This window comes from Chlamydotis macqueenii, chromosome 4, assembly GCF_036417535.1.
Source record: "Chlamydotis macqueenii isolate bChlMac1 chromosome 4, bChlMac1.mat, whole genome shotgun sequence".
Lineage (NCBI taxonomy): Eukaryota > Metazoa > Chordata > Aves > Otidiformes > Otididae > Chlamydotis > Chlamydotis macqueenii.
The window spans coordinates 59,160,129-59,176,749 of NC_141559.1; the positions used below are offsets into that span (position 1 = coordinate 59,160,129).

General features: G+C 38.9%; 1 protein-coding gene across 2 annotated transcripts in view; it reads left to right on the top strand.

The window, feature by feature from the left end:
- The window catches only part of PDS5A (PDS5 cohesin associated factor A), a 78,433-nt gene extending 68,085 nt beyond the window's left edge, over window positions 1-10,348 (top strand). Inside the window, exons 29-34 of one of the 2 annotated variants that reach the window (XM_086746385.1) lie at window positions 1,393-1,455; window positions 3,891-4,036; window positions 5,235-5,340; window positions 7,235-7,590; window positions 8,420-8,570; window positions 9,141-10,348. In XM_086746385.1, coding sequence (XP_086602511.1) covers window positions 1,393-1,455; window positions 3,891-4,036; window positions 5,235-5,340; window positions 7,235-7,590; window positions 8,420-8,570; window positions 9,141-9,176 — 858 coding nt within the window. In that variant the 3' untranslated portion in view covers window positions 9,177-10,348. The remainder of the gene's footprint in view (window positions 1-1,392; window positions 1,456-3,890; window positions 4,037-5,234; window positions 5,341-7,234; window positions 7,591-8,419; window positions 8,571-9,140) is intronic. The other variant, XM_086746386.1, reaches the window with a different exon arrangement.
- Window positions 10,349-16,621: the final 6,273 nt, after the last annotated feature.

Sequence of the window (16,621 nt, forward strand, 5' to 3'; positions counted from 1 at the left end):
CTTTTTTTTTAATTGAGTCCTGTTTGTACCAGTAACATAAAATCATGAGTGTGAAAATGCATAAATATTACATTCAGCAGTTCAATTTTTTAACATTGGCTGAATGCTATACTCTTTCTTATGAACATGTGTCAGAAATGTTTGTAATCAGATGAGGTTTAATTAGAGAAGAGGAGGCTCCGGGGACACCTGATAGCAGTCTTCCAGTACCTCAAGGGGGCCTACAAGAAAGATGGGGAGAGGCTGTTTAGTAGGGCGCAATAAGACAAGGAGTAATGGTTTTAAAATAGTGGGGGGTAGATTTAGATTGGATATTAGGAAAAAAATTTTTTACGATGCGAGTTATAGAACACTGGAACAGGTTGCCCAGAAAGGTGGTGGAGGCCCCATCTCTGGAAATGTTCAAGGCCAGGCTGGATGGGGCTCTGAGCAACCTGATCTAGTTGGGGATGTCCCTGCTCCTTGCAGGGGGGTTGGACTAGATGACCTTTGAAGGTCCCTTCCAACCCTAACCATTCTATGATTCTATGTAATGCTAGATCATTTCATTAAAGTGTTTTAAAAGTGAACCTGAATATATATATATATATATATATATATATTCCAACTGTATATCTGAATTATAATGTGAAGCAGACAAAATGAAGATGGGAACATTTTTCATGTTATCTGTAAGATGCTTATATCTGTCAATGGCTGTTTGACTATTTTGGTTGCTGTACAAGTTGGTTGTCATATTGCCTAGTAATAGTCTTGGTGAGTACGGCTCTACTGTCAGCAATGGCACTACTGTTCTTTAAGAAGCATACTTCTATAAAGATTAAGTAGAACCAAGTAATTTAATTCTCTGGACCAGACCTGATGGTTTAGTTATACTGAAGAATACTATTCACATTTTTCAGTGTCTTAGACTGTTAATTAACAGCCTTTCCAGAGTCTGTTTAAGCAGAGTTTAGTTTGTTTATTTAATTGTAAAATGGCAGATGCCAGTAATCGTTTTGTCTATGTAAACTGTAGTCAGACTGACAAAGGTAGCAACTTTAAATTAGTTTAAAGAAAATGGCACCTGTTCTCCTCTCTTCTGGATTTCTTATTTAAAAAGATGCAAGTAGGCAGGGCAGTTTTACTTAATTTCAAACGATTCATGTCATTTGAGAAGAAAAAATATTAATCCCAACTTCAGGTATGGCATACTGTCATTCAGTAATGCTCACTGCAGATCTCCAAAATACTAGTTTGACCTATCTTTATTAGATTGATTCATTTGTCAGTAGGCTGCATGGTGTGAAAGCTCTGTAGTACTTGGTAGTAGCATCTAATTTGAGAAGTCGATCATAAAAGCAACAGGAAAATTGCGAGATCAAACACAAACTGATTTTATTTTTTATACAGGATTTCTGCAATGACAGAAATTACATTTCAGAAGAGACAAGGGTTATCCTTTTGACAGGAAAGGTACTGTATTTTGAATTACAATTCTTTTGAATATTACCTGTGATTTTTAAAAAATAACCTGGACTGCAGTAGTTTAAAAACTGTATTAAGATATTGTGTACAATTATTTGTGATTCTTTCATTTGATGGCATAAGTAATGCCTTTCACATACTACCTGGTGAGTATGGAACACTCAGCTTGTCACCTTTGCACTGTCCATCCTGTGCACCAGGGCATAGGTTCTAGATTAACTACAGTTTTTCACATAATTACAGGTTTTTCCTTTATTCATGTAAGTGTGGCATAAAGTGGTAATTCAGATAATTGTGGTAAGACTAGCATCAAAGGTCTTAAATTTAACTGCATATGTCTACACCCTTTTGAACAGCTCACTATGTTTCAGACATAGCTTCATTAGTGCCCTCACAGGGAAGAGAAAACACCATCAAAACCAGAATCTATTTTCATTCCTTTTCCCAATCAGCTGTCCTTTCTTGCTCAGAATTCTAAAATTATATTTCCTAGGTTCTGGTTAAATTATGTGGGAATGCTTTTTAATGTAGCTCACAAAATTACCAGTTTATTTTTCTTGAGCTTGGTGAAAGAATGCTGTCTGACCTCTAAAATATAAAAATCCTGAGAACAGTATAAATCATATTTTAAATATAAATTTCATGGACATGTATTAATCTTAATGTTCTATGTTCCATGAACTTTTATTGTGTTATTTTCAGTTAGAGCAGAACTTTGTGGTAGTTGTTGATTGCTCCCTCTGTAAATAGCCAAATTGTTTAAAATTGCTTTTTCTCACACTGATGTTTCATTTATACAAAAAGTTTCGGCTATCACAGCAGTTCACACAGATGAGGTTTGCTCAGTGAGCAGAATCCTGCCTCTCCTTGCTTCATGTTCGCCGTGACACCGGTCTGGATGCTGCACAGTGAACTGGGTTGGCGTTACATGAGGAAGGAAGGAGGCAGGCAGACAGAAGACCACAGAGTTACTGCTGTAATTGTTTCACCTTTGGCAACGTTCAAATGTAATTAACGAAGCCTTTGCAACTTTGAAGCAAGTTTAGTTGGTTGTATAAACTCACTATGTTTCTCTTTTGATAAGGCATTTGGCAATTTAGAGAAAAACTATGCCTTAACTAAAAAATCTTGCTGATCTAAGACAACCTTTGCTCATGAATTCTGTTAAAATAGAGTTAGGGGGATGTCCTGTACCAAGCTAGTATTATTTAAATAATTTTCAGTGTTTGGGGAAAATTGACATTTATTCTATGCTCTAATGGAATGCACACACTTGCTGTTTTCTTCTGCCTACTGCAATTTCAGAAAGCATTCATTATTTTTATAATGGGATGCTAGACTCTGCATCCATGCCTGTTGGTTTTCTCTCTGTTTATGGGCTTGTTCACAAATTGTCTGGATTTTGAGCGTTCCGATGCTCTGTCTTCAGTCTCTTGTGACAGTAGGTACCAGAAATCTGCAACCTGCTGGTTATGAAGAAGCATTTTCTTTTCTCCCTTAAACATTTTCTTTCTCCTATTTGATGCACCAAATGCTTCCTACTTTTTATAAAAATACTTAGTAAATACAGCAAACAAAACATTATAAAAAGAATATATTTAAGTAAATGTTGCGCAGTACTAGCACTAGGGTGATGCAGCTACTGAACATGTGCTGAGTCTACAGAGATTGTTACTTTTTTTGCTGGCCGCATATTTTCCAGCATCTGTGGTCTTTCTCCCCTGCCTGCTCCCTCATAACTTCAACACATGGGAATTAATTTTTCTTGTGAGAATGTCTTAATAAATTAGCTTGGACTCTGAGGAAATGTAAAATGTAACTGGCATGTCACATTCTTCATTTCGAAAACTTCCTTGACTTCTCTCCAGAGACAAAATAAAAAATTTCCTCCTGCCTACCCAGCCTGACCAAATCAATCAACAGATACCAGCTGTAGCAAGATCTAAAATACTGTCACTGTATCAGAGAACCCCAGAATAGATAAATTATGTTAAATATCTTTAGACTGGCTTTCTGTATAATAAATTGTATACATTTCCTATTGTTGCAGTGAACTTAATTCTGCATTACATTTTGGAAAACCTTTCCCGGAGGTGCTTTGCTTTGCAAATATAGGATGTTGACCCATCGTTAGTCCTCTACTATTATCTAACATTCTGAGTTTCATTGGGACTTCTCTACCTGCTATCCCTTCAAAGCGTGAAAGAAAGCAAGGCCATTGATGAAGTGCTGTGAAATGATGACAAATAAAAGTAGGCTAGGCAGTGTTTTTTTTAAGTAAAGATGAGGTCTGTAGCTCTAAACTGATGGCATAATGATTGAAACTGTTAATCCAGAAAAAGTATTTTTAAAATAAGGAAATATTTTTAAAATTAAATATGTATATGAAGTTCCCATTTTTAAGATTAAACATTTTCTTTTAGCCAAAACCAACTGGTGTATTGGGTACAGTAAACAAACCGTTATCTGCAACTGGAAGGAGACCATATATTAGAACTACAGGATCAGAGACTGGAAGCAGTATCAGTGTAAACTCTGAGCTGAGCTCTTCTGCAGGAAACAGATCAAGGTACAGGAGTTTGAAATTCCTTTCATCAATTCTTTTTACTTCATGTTCTCCAGTGTGCTTCCGTGTTTTAGAACAGGAGATGGTTTCATATGCTTATGTGTTTGGAGAATGTCTTTGTTTTGTGCGCTTTTAAAAAATATAATAATTCTCTACAGGTAAAATCTCCATCTGTGTTTTTTGTTTTTAGTTCTTAGTAGATAAAAATTCACGATAGTGTTTAGGTGTGGCCTGCCTGTAATTATATGTAATACAACAGAAGAGACACCGTACTGTCTGAAAATTCCATGGTTACTATTTATAACATTTTTCAATCTGAAGATATGTGACTTGAAGAGACCAGCCATAATTAATACTAAATGGATTTTGCAACTCACATTTTTGATGTATAAACTAGGATTAAGCCTGATTGGTAACAAGAAACATTTTTGATATAGATGAAATATTCTGACCTATTTAAGATTAAGAACAATTTAAAAGAGCATGCGGAAGAGGACCAGGATCTCAGTGGAAAGATGCAACGTATGATTGTAATATTTTGTCTGTCTTCTAGTAAGTGTTACTTTTTATGTGGATCTAAAGTTTTTAGATTTGTCATAAATCTGGAGAAGCAGTTTACACTTCAGAATTTTAAGATTGTTTAATCTGTTCTAAAATTGATTCACTGGCTAAGATAAAGCAGTTAAAGAAAGTAGAGAAAGTCAGCTCTGGTTTCCACATTTCATAAGGGTGAAGGGAGATATAACTCAGTTCAGAATTTGTTCTGTTGGTGTGCGTGATATATACTGTGATAATCTTGATTGTTTTTTTAAAAAACTGTTGTGTGTTTGTATAATTTAACTGGAAGTTTAAGCATTGCTTGTCTTTATTTTACTTCACTACCTTTGCCAGTATTGGCTTTTCTGTACTGAAAAAAGAACACAGCCTCATTTAGAGTATTGATCTTCAGTTTGCAAAAATAATTATATGACATTGTGTCTGTGATAAGGGATTTGGCTCAGTGACCAGTCAATCCCTTTCAGACCTTTCCCAGTTCTGGGACAGAAAATGTCAGTGTGGACTCGGGCAAATTCAACTCTCTTCTAATTAATTTAGCTTGTCTGCATTGATTTTTTTAAATTATTATTAACATTTTTTCCTTAATAATTGCCAACACTTTTGTGTATTTTGGTTTTATTTTTGTATTCAATTATGCTACAAGGGAACAAAGTTCGGATATATCGGAAACTGGGGTCAGTGAAAATGATGAAAATCCTGTGAGGATTATTTCGGTCACACCAGCAAAGACAGAACCTGTGAAAAACAAGGTATGTCTTGACGATTTTTTGGACTGTATCTGTAATTAGCTTGGCATTGGGGGTTTATTCAGTACGCATCACTGCAGGTGGTCTCTGAGGAACTGGTAATGTCCAATTTCATTTCATGTAGTTATATCGCTTTCCTAGCCCAATAGAGGAGCCCTTGTTTTCAAAATTACTGTTTTTTTTTTTATCCAGAGTAATTAATAGAGCTCATGTGCTCAAAAATAGCACAGGCAAATTGGAAGGGACTTACTTCTTTTTATTTTAAAATTTCAAAAAAATTCTGACCTTTATTTTATGTTTTCCAGTATAAGTAACAGTGAGGCTGTGATTCAGAGTGAAGGTTGACACCTATAGCTTTGACTGAAGGTAACTGCCAGGAAAATTTCAAGGGGTGCTCTAGCGTGAAATAAACATCTAACATTTGGATTGTGTCATGACTGAAATATTATTTACACTTTGAGGATTTTTAATGCTTTTCTACACTTCAAGTAGAGAGAGCAAATCATGTCTAAATCATAAGTTTAAAAAATCATTATAAAATACACAGTTGCATTAAGTTTAACAAAGGTAAATGTGAAGTCCTGCACCTGGGGTAGATTAAACCCAAGCAGCAGTACAGCATGCTGGGATCTGCCTCACTGGGGTGTAGGGGACCTGGGGGACCATCCCAGTGGACAACCAGCGGAGCATGAGTTGGCAGCGTGCCTTGGCAGCAGCGAGGGCAAGCTGGGTCCGGGGCTGCATCAGCAAGAGTATAGCCAGCAGATTGAGGGAGGTGATTATTCCACTCTATTTGACATTAGTTCGGCCACACCCGGAATGCTGTGTCCAGAATACTGTGTCCTCCGCAGTTCAACACAGGTATTGAAAACCTGGAGAGCTCTTTGCAGAGATCCATTGAGATGATAAAGGCTTGGAGGAGTTGTCGTATGAAGAAAGGTTGAAAGTGTCGGGCTTGTTCAGCCTAGAGAAGAGAAGCCTTGGGGGGGGGTCTAATCAGTCTTTCGATATCTAAAAGGTATTTATGGAGAAGATGGAAGTACTCTCTACTAAAGGCTGTATGGTGATAGGACAAAAGGCTACAGGCAGAAGTTGCTTCAGGGGAAATTCCATGTGGATGCAAGGAGGGAAAAAAAAAAATCCACATTGTGAGGACAATTACACACTGGAATAGGTTGCCCAGAAAAGTGGTGGAATGTCAGTATTCATGGTTTGACTTTTCAAGGGCCCTGGATGAACCCCTGAGGCCCTGCTTTCAACAGAAGGTTTGACCAGATGATTTCCAGGGGTCACTTCCAACCTAGGTGATTCTGTGATTCTAAAATCAAAATATATTTTTGTAGTAATGTAGGGATCCATAGGTGGTTCATGCTGTACACATTTTAAGAAGTTATATATCTACTCAGTCTTTTTTAATTAGATGAAATCAGAGTAATAAGCAGGTGGTTTGGATTTATATCATCACATAGAGAGGTTAGTTTTTTCTTAATTTTTTAAAATAACATCCACATGATACTCACATCCGTGAGCTAATGAAGAACAAAGTCTTTCCCAAATTTCAGCATATGGTTCCTTTTTTGTTGTTCTTTTTCCCCAAAATAGGGTTCTTGTGAAAAGTTAGAGAAGTTAGACAAGGTGTTTATGAAATAAATCTTAAAAAATGCTTTCTAGGTTCTTGAAACCCGACGTTAGTTGAAATTTTCAAAGAGTGGTTTTCTATAAAGTTCGTATGAATAGAACTTGTAAGTGTCTGCTATGAAGCTGCTAGAACAGTAATAAAGACAGCTTGACTTGTTTAAACATTTAAGAAATAATGGTAGAATATTTAACAAAAAAAAGTCCTTGGTTTGCCTTTGTGAATATTTTTTTCTTCATATTCATGATTTTTATTTTCTAGGAGATTAATTCTGATCAGGCTACCCAAGGAAACAGTACTGACCGTGGGAAAAAAAGAACAGCAACAGCATCTGGAACTGAGAATATTCATCAAAAACCAGAAGAAAAAAATGTAGATGAAACAGGACCATCACTCGCAGCAAAAACCAGGAGAGGAGGGCGTACATCCAAACCTGAACCTCAGGGTACCACTGCAAAAAATGAGGAAACAAATAAACCACCTGTCAGGGGAAGGAAAAGGGCAGCAGTCAGTCAAGAAAGTCCAGGGAGTTTAGAGGCAGGTAATGCCAAAACACCAAAACAGCAAGACACAGCAAAAAAGCCAGCAGCAGCACAGAGACAAATTGATCTACAAAGGTAAAAATAAATAAATAATAAGATACATGGAAGGGGTGGGCCTTTCCTATTGCAAGATAGACCCTGAATTTGCAATTGTAATGTATCTAGCATAGTTAAAGGGCACAACTAAACCTCAATCATTTATAAACACTGACCACCTTTAATGAACAGAACAAATTGTAATTCTAACTGGAATTTTTTTTCTGGTATTTTTGGTCTGTGCTTGTTTAATATTAACAATATTTTAATATATATTTTAAGTAAATCAAAAGCAGAATTTGGAACTGTGTAAACTGCAAAACAGCTCTTGGATGAAAATTTATCTTTCTGTACTTTAGTGTTTTAAATGTGTTGATTTGATTTCCAATATAAACAAACCACAGGTGCGCATAAACACTGAGAAATTTGTTTTGCTGAATCTGATACAATAGTATTTTTAATACAAAAGTGTGCAATGTTGTAGAGCAATAAGCTAAGGTCAGCAAAGCAGTGCGCTGGAAGAAATCACAAATTAATCTAAAGGAGGAATGAATCATTGGAATGGTTTATTTCTAGAGATTTTGTAAATTGAAGATGTTGCAGAGAACCTCCATGAAAAAGAATTACTTCTTTCTCTCATAGCAAGGTTCATACAGTAGTAAATTGTTCAGTCTTTCAAGAGAGTAGCATTTGCGTACTGCCTTGCAATGCTTGTTTATACCTCAAATTTCTTTAAGTCTTCATAACAAATTGCACTATCCGTAGCCATTAATAAGCCACCTGTATCAGATAGTGTCTTTAAAATACGTCTTTAAAATACTAGAGTGTTTCGTGGAAAAAATACCAAAACATTGTTAACGTTTTTCAGAAGCCAGGTGCTTGGAAGTGATGGAGATTCACTGTTGGAGATAGACTCCAGTCCAGAATATTCCCAAAATGCAATGGATCTTTTTAAGACCTGTGGGAGCAGCCAGGAAGATACTGAGGATGCAGAGATAGCAGAGGGAGGCTTCCTTAAGGTGTAGCAGGCATCTGATGTAGGACAATTCTGTGGGGTTTATTATAGCTTATACAGTAAGGAGTCGAACAAATTTGTCTGTCTTCTAGAAAAATGTATGTAAAAACAGCTGTGTGCGATAGGTTTCACATCTACAAATTACTGTAAATGTTTGAGAAACATTTGAAGTAGTGCTTGTTCTTCAGTAAGATGGGCTATTTTTATAAACCTGGGTAATGAAATACAGCTAATTAGAACAATTTACCATTTTTATTCTTTGATTCCAGTGAAACCTATCGATAAATGTATTTCTGTTTATGCTGAAAAAAAATTACTTGATTATGGAATTATTATTATTCAACTAGTGTATTTCCAAGTTTAGCAGGAAGTTGTGCTATACACGAAGGAAATTCAGTTATATTCAGTTAAGTATGTGATCAATGAAAAAATAGAAGATGGAGTTGGAAGAATCACAGTATAAAGAGTGTAAAAGCTAAAATGTAAATTACATAGGTAGGATTTTGATTCAGAATCAATTGTAATTTCCATGTCCTTACAATTAACTTTTATTTCCTTTTCTCCCCCCAAAAAGGTAAAAAGAAAACTTGCTCGAAAAGGGAGGAAATGAAGGCCAAATAAAGGCATGCTTCAAGCTTCTGCAAAAACTAGGATTCAGAAATTTCCTGTATAGGAACTGAAATTACTTCAAAACACACAGCTTTCAGCTCTGAAACCAGAAGGAAAACTATGCTTCCCTTTCACGTGAAATTAATCCTTCTCAATGGAAATGTAAAGCAGAAACTCTTGAGAAAGAGGCTAAAAGCATCTGTACTTATTTCCCCAGAGACTTTTTTTATGAAAAGTCAATAATTAAGCAAATTGCTTAACAACTTGGTTCCAGTTCCTGCATTCTGGAGTTTAAAAGTGTATTTACACCATTAATTTTCATGCTGCATTTTTTTTTAAAGAAAGTCAGAGGAGGTCCTTACACTGACATTGAAAATTCGTGATCCTAGAGCCAGGTATTCCCACGTTTCACAGAAAAAGTAGAAGTCTACTGAGTGGATTTTAAACAAGACTAGAGGAAAAAAAAAGAAATCACAAACAATTTTTTTTGCTTTACTTTTGGAGACTGTTTTATGTATAATTCTTTCTGCCTGCCTACTTTTCTGCAAAAATAAGATGTACAGATTTCAGTTCCCTGCTATGAAAAGTCATGTGGTGGCAATTTTATAAATGTTGCTTTCTGATTTTTATCAGAGTGGGAAAGTAATCACTTAAAATTATTATTAATTCACAAGTAGACATTTCATTTTTTAATTTTCCCTCCATTTTAGTTTAATATAATTTGCAATAAATGTACATATTGATGTTTGTTTTATAAAAACATATATCACTTTTAAGTGTTTTTACTCCTGCAGTTCTGTTGGAATATTCTAAATTTTAAAGGAGTAAAGACAGTCCAGCATTTGATTTTATAATGTTTGTCACCAGATTTTTATTATTGATGTAAAGAAAAAAAAAAAATCAGTTTTTAAAAATAGTTGGATTTTGGCAGCTTTGTAAGGAAAGTTGGAAATGTTTAGGATTGCTCTCAATTTTAAGCATTGTGCTGATTGGAAGTAAGTCTGTTTTGCATTTTGTCTTCCTGTCCAGGCTCATTTTTTAATGTTTATTTTAGAAGATTGTTGCATCAATATTATGTTTCCTGGCATTGTTCAGCATAGATACAGTGTACACTTTTATGTACACATGATCATATTTAAGTTTGTTGCATAAAATAAACGCTTTTAGGTGTCATGTGGCAGTCTTCTTTTTTTTCTTTTCTTTTTTCTTTTTTTTTTTTCTTTTTTTTTTTCCTAATTTTCTTTCACAGAAAACTACTTGCTGTATTTGTGCATGGTCTTGGATGTTCCTAGAAATACTGTACTAAGCAGAGAAGTTGTAACGCAGCTACATAGTTTAAAAGATAGGGGGTTTTAGGTGAAGTTACAGAGCTTTATCTTGTGAAGTTGTACAGCAAGCGGGGGTTGGTCTGCAGAGTGACAGTGAACAGTTCACTTTGTTTCCCCGTGCCTCAGTTCTCCATTTCTCTTCTGCAAATTGTTTTGCTATCCCTTGATTCATTGTAGAAGCGTTGGATACTGTTGGCATGCATTAAGGATTACTGCTCTCCTAAAATGGGTAGGGCGCAGCTGTGTGCTGTTAAACAATGTCAAAGTTTCTCTTATCAAGTGTTAAACTGGTGTTACAGTTATTTTTCCTCTGTAAAGAGAAAATCAGGCTCTCTTCACAAAGCAGCACATGCAACACTTTTTTTAAAGCAATCTGCGATGCTTTGACTTGAAGGGTTTGAAATGCTTTTGACAGAGGGAGACTGGAAGATTTTAAAAGTGTTTAGTTACACTAAATCCATCAGGGTTTAGATTTCTAAAACTGAAATAATTTCATAAGATGGATTTACTGATCATAATGCAGTTCCTTTTTAGTGCTCCAGTCAAATACTTCCCTCATGCAGAAGTTACAGTACTTTGGTTTAAACCGATTTTAAAATGTTTTTGTTAGAAGGTTTTAGGTGCTACCTAAAAAAGAAAGTCCCTTTTAGAAATGAGCTCTGGTACCTAGTGGTATGCCTCTAACACTGATGTGAAATCTGGACTTGACAGATCTTGCAAATATTCAGGATTGTTTCCAAAAGCTTTGATTTTTGTGAAGTGGGTAACTCTTGGGTTTGTTGTTTTTTTGTTTGGGTGGTTTGGGTTTTTTGGTCAATTTTTAATCCATTCAAATGTCAAGGTACTCAAGGAATCATCATAGAATAATTTAGGTTAGGAGGAGTTTCTGGAGGTTCAGTGCCATGCTCAGAGTAGGGTTTTCAGTTGTCTTTCTACAGTGTTACTTAGAGTTTCTTTCTTCTGATTTCTTTAAGGGGGCATTTGCGGTACATGATTATCAGTAAAGTCAAAATCAGTACATTCATGCAGCAAATTATGCTGGGCATAATTGGCTGAGCAAAAATGCAGCATACAAACCGTACGAAAGGTTTACAGGTGATCCGCTGGTTTCTTTTCAGAACTTGCCCCAGACAAGGCTGCATACAGAATTTCTCTGCCTGCCTTGCTGAAGCCCTGAGAGCACCCATGGCGCAGTTCAGAGTTGCCCCAGCGATGGACATCTTTCTGTAAGAGCAGCATCCCCTAAGGCCAGGGGTCGTTACGGCAGTCTCGTTTGTGATAGCAAGGAGTTGGAACCAGCAGCCTTTGTAACAAATACAGGGAAGTACAGGCATAATTTTTTTATACATATGTAATTTATGCTTTGCTAGTACTTCTAATGCTTTAAAAATAAAATCTATTAAAGAGTAATCAGTATATAGCAGGAATTGAAGGCAAAGCATTCCATAGAAAGAGGTGCAGGTTTTGTACTTGGCCATATATGAGTTTTTAAATATTTTACATAAGAATGAGGATTCTCTTATTGTAATAAGAAAACTGATGCTCAGAGTTTTTCACTTGTTAATGTGCGATAAAGAATAAAAGGAAGCCAAATAAAACCCAGTCTTTATGGCTTTTATCCAGTGTAGGATTTAAAGGTGCTGAGGTTTCACATTCAGTTACATAGAGCTGAGTTCTCATCATCTTTAAGTTCCCATCTTCATAAAAGTGTGGCTTTGTTTCTTAGCAGACATACATTTATTTCTGTTTCTTTGTGTCCTCTGGTGCCTGGACTGCACAGCTTTCGTAACAGTAAGACAGGAAGGCTGTTCTGAGAACATGCTTTCTAATGTACTAAATTAAACCTCTACCGCTCAACAAAATCAATCTGAACAGTTGTTTTAGACAAAATAATAATGTTTTCCAGAGCAATCTTAAACAGGAAAAATAATAAGCATAACAAATCTTTTCTGCACATGCTGACAAGCCTTTAAGTTTTAGAACTGATAAATAACAAGTCCTTATCTAAAATGTACTTCCAGCAGTTAGATACCCAGCACACATTGTTGGACCAAGTTCAGCATCAGACTGGCTCTTGAGTTTCAGGTTAACTGAGGGGGCTGTCACAGCTGAACTGTCCCCTCTAAAGATCCAAAAAGACTGGGGATCACCGCGCATTTGCAATACACAGGAAATTTTGCTTCTTTAAGTCATCATCCATGTGGATCCTAGTTCGCTTGCGTGTGCGCTGCATTATTACATTTCTCAGCAGTAATAGGTTGGTTTGTGCATGGAAATCAAGTCCCAAATTGTGCTCAAGGAAATAGCCCAAACTAAAGAAGCTGGACTATGAAATCTGCTTACCAGCCAGGCTGCAGGTGTGCATAGCTGATAACCAAGCATTAGTCACAGAGTAGCTGGTCTCAGCCCAAGGAATTGTATCTCGGTGCAGGAAGAGGTTTGCATAGGGAATATTAAGGTGTTAAACAGCAATTAGCAAAGTCCTTCTGTACAGCAGCGGTTACTGTGTCCCTTGAAGCCTTCCCCTGCTTAAATTTCTGACAGGGAATTGTCCTGCCAGTGAGCACCCCAGGTACTCCGATGGTCAGACAGAAGCTCAAATAGTACGATAAAATACTCCTGAACTTCAAAGACCAACAGCAGCTTCCATTCCTTAAAGTTTTCAAGCCCACTATTCTCTGCATCCATTTGCCTTGGTTCCTGGAAGGCAGTGAACAAGACTGGGCATCCTCAGGAGCAGAATTTGGAAGTCCTGCTGCAGAAGCAGAGGCAGTGGCTGACAGCCTCTCCCTTCCGTGCTGCCCAGCCTGGGTCAGGAGAGGGGATCCAAAATTTCTTATTCTGTAGTTTTACCACATGAGAGACCAAAGCAGGAGAGCAACCCAGTTTCTCCCTTCAGTCTCAAACTGTGACCTTCTGTTTCTAACTAAAGGTGGCCAGTCCCATGGCTCCTGTCAGAGATTCCTTAGCACCAAGTCACTGTGGTCACCCGCAGGGTGACTACATAAATCTGACTCACTAGAATACTTCAAATTCAGAGCAGGAACACCTCTCACTCAAGGCCCTTTCCCAGCCTTACTTTCTACAGTCTGAAAGGAAGTGAGCAAGCTCTTGGGATTTGCAGCTGCTTGTAAAGAAATGAGTGGAACCACAGTAGATGGCTGGCTGAGGGTTGTTCCAGTTGAGATAACCTCCCCCTCGCTCAGGCTGAAGCAGCAGCCTTGCTTACTCCGGTAATCAGTAGGAGCAGTGTTCCACCCGAACTCAGCCAGCATCACGTGTGCCTAAAGATGATGTGAGTGTGTTCCTTGGAGCCTTGGTGTCGCTCACAGGTGCTTGACACAAACTGCCCATGAAGAGTTACCACCAGCAACAGGCAGCATGCAGTCATCGTACCATTGCCCTGGAAAAGTCCTCCTGCTAACCTGATGAAAAGACCTTTCTGACCCGCAACAGAGCATCTTCTCTCTATTTCTGCCTGGCGAAGGTCATGACAAACTTTTATCAGGGAACTGTCTGACACTGCAACAGCTGGGTGTTGCAAGCCAACAGGAGGAAGAGTCGGGACTTGTGGTGACCCCTTCAGCTTTGGCAAGAAATGATTCCATGATTCTAAGGAGCCCTTCAACTTTGAACCTGGTGGATTCGTCACCAGTTGCGCAGCTAGATCCATGGTCAGCAGAGCTGAGACATCCATGGGCCACGCAGATGGGAGCGCAGTTTGGGACCTGTGTTACTTGATGAGGAGGGACAGCCAGTGGGAGACACAGCTGCTTTCCAGTGGGAGTGCAGTTATCCCAGCTAACGTGTAACTGAAGTTGTGCTGGCAGCAGTGCAGTCTCAGCAGCCTGTCAGCTGAGGCAAGAAGCATGACCAAATAACTTTGCACACACTGAGCATCCTCCTCCCGCAAGGAGACTGTTACACCAACAGCCACAAGAGCTCAGATGTGTGTTCATAACGCTGCAAGGCGGGCTTGCTCCAGAACAAGAAATACACATTTTGCTCCTTAAGTTCAGGTTCTTAATTCTCCTCTCGGAGAATTAACGTATGTTGACCCTGATGCACTAAAGCTTCTGGAGCAAGAGATGGCAGGGGATTATGGCTGAGCTGCTTTGGTGTTGGGTCCGATTACTGTAAAGCAGGTGGGTTATCACTGCATGCTCTAGAAACTTCATAGGCAATAATCTGCTCTCTGACCTTGGCGCGGCGTAGTTGTACCAGCAAGCATGTGGCTGCGCAGTGGGCATGTAGTCTGACACCCTGCCCCAAGGAAAGCTGGGACACTCAGCATGTTTTGCCCTGCAGTACAAGTGAAAACTCAAAATACAATTTGTTCTGCTGTATGTTCAGGTGCCTCTGCATCATCCCTCTCAGTACTGCTCCCAAACCAGAAATGGAGTGGGCTTATGCTAGCGGCAGAGATCTGAGCCATAATTCTCCTCTCAGGAGGTTTGTGTGCCATTTCCAGAGTGTGTGCAGGGTGCCCTGCATGGACAGGGCCCTGCTCACTGCTGCCTACAGGGCAGCTCTTCTCTTCCTGCGAAATTAGTAGAAGTTGTCACTGCTCAAGTAATTCATACCACTGCCTCCTGGCTGCTTCCATGCCTGAGCGTTCGCAGGAAAGGAGAGCACAATCTGTAGTCTGGATAAAGTACTCTGGATGGTGGTAGTCATGGTCACTGTTGATCTTTCCTCACACTGTTACACCAGGACAGGATTTGGGCTGGGACATGGACAAGGAAGCTATGCAGCAGACCCCGGGAGTGGACGTGACCACAATAGCTCTGTACCTTCCCTTAGTGCCCTTTTCCATCCCCCTTTCTCTACCTTCTGGACACAGGACATCATTGTTTCACAGCTGTTCTTCAAGGCTGTCTTTGCTTTATCCATCTCTGTCCGTGCATTGCGTCTTCTGCATTGCCTTCTCACTTTCCCCTACGTGAGCGTAGCTTCTAGCACAAAAGGATCTGGGGAGAAAGAGGACCCCGTGCTGCCATTCACGTCTAATGCTTCTGGGGGATGCATTCACAGTTCAGCAGCATTCCCCCACCCAGAAGCAGGGTGTATCTTTAATCCTTTCTGGTTTCCACGGGTGTATGAGACACCAAATCCTCACAGACTGTACAATGGTGGCTTTACTGTCCTGTTGTGTTGACCATGAGGTAGACAGGGTCATCTCTCTGGCTTTCCAAGTTTCAAAGACTTCTTCCTGGTACGATCATCCATCAGAGCCTATCAATCAGTGATGTGTAGAAATATAGCTAAATGCGAAAGCATAAAGAAAGGGAGCCAGGCTCTTCTCAATGAACACATATAAAGTGGCACTTGGAGGTACATCCGCAGAGATAATGGATGGTTGAGTTATTTATTTGAGTATTCATCTCAGTCCTCTAAAGTGATGATGAGTGTTTCCATTGAGCATTACTTGAGCTTGGTCTTTTGTATACAAAGTTGTGTCAGGAGCGTCACCATGCAGTAGGAGCTTCCCCTCTCATTTTCTCTTCCTGCTCATCCTGCTGGGTTTTTTTGCCATGACAGTGGTTCCTAACACCAAGTTCTACATGTCAGTAAGGACAGCATGTGGGAATAGCACAAGGGCTTTTTTTTGTTTGGTTTTTTTGTTTGTTTGTTTTTTAAATAATATCTCCTGCAACCTTCAGACACTGACCCTGCCACTGCACTGACACAGTAAGTGTCCTACTTCTAAGTAGGATACTGGAGGGCACTTTGACCTACTTAAAATAAATATATTGTTTTAATTTTTTTATTATTATTATGGGTTAGGCTGGCAGCAACTTCCTTAATGTCCAAGCAGTTGCAAGTGTGAAGCAAGTTGCTAAAGCAGCAGAGCTGAGATGGTGGGACTCTGCTATGGACTGGCAAGAGCAGGGCTGCAGGGACATACAGCACATAGGTGCCAGGCTCAGCCTACACGCAGCTACGTCTTGGCTGCTGCTCGCCTTTTGTCCAAGCTGCCCCGTTGGGGAATGGGACTGTCTGGGACTGCAGTGCCAGGCAGGATGTGTGCCTCACTTTGTCACCTTGCACAGAGCAAGAGCCCTGTGCCACCTTCACAAGTGACACGGGGCAGAGAAGCATTTACTTTGCAAAGTAA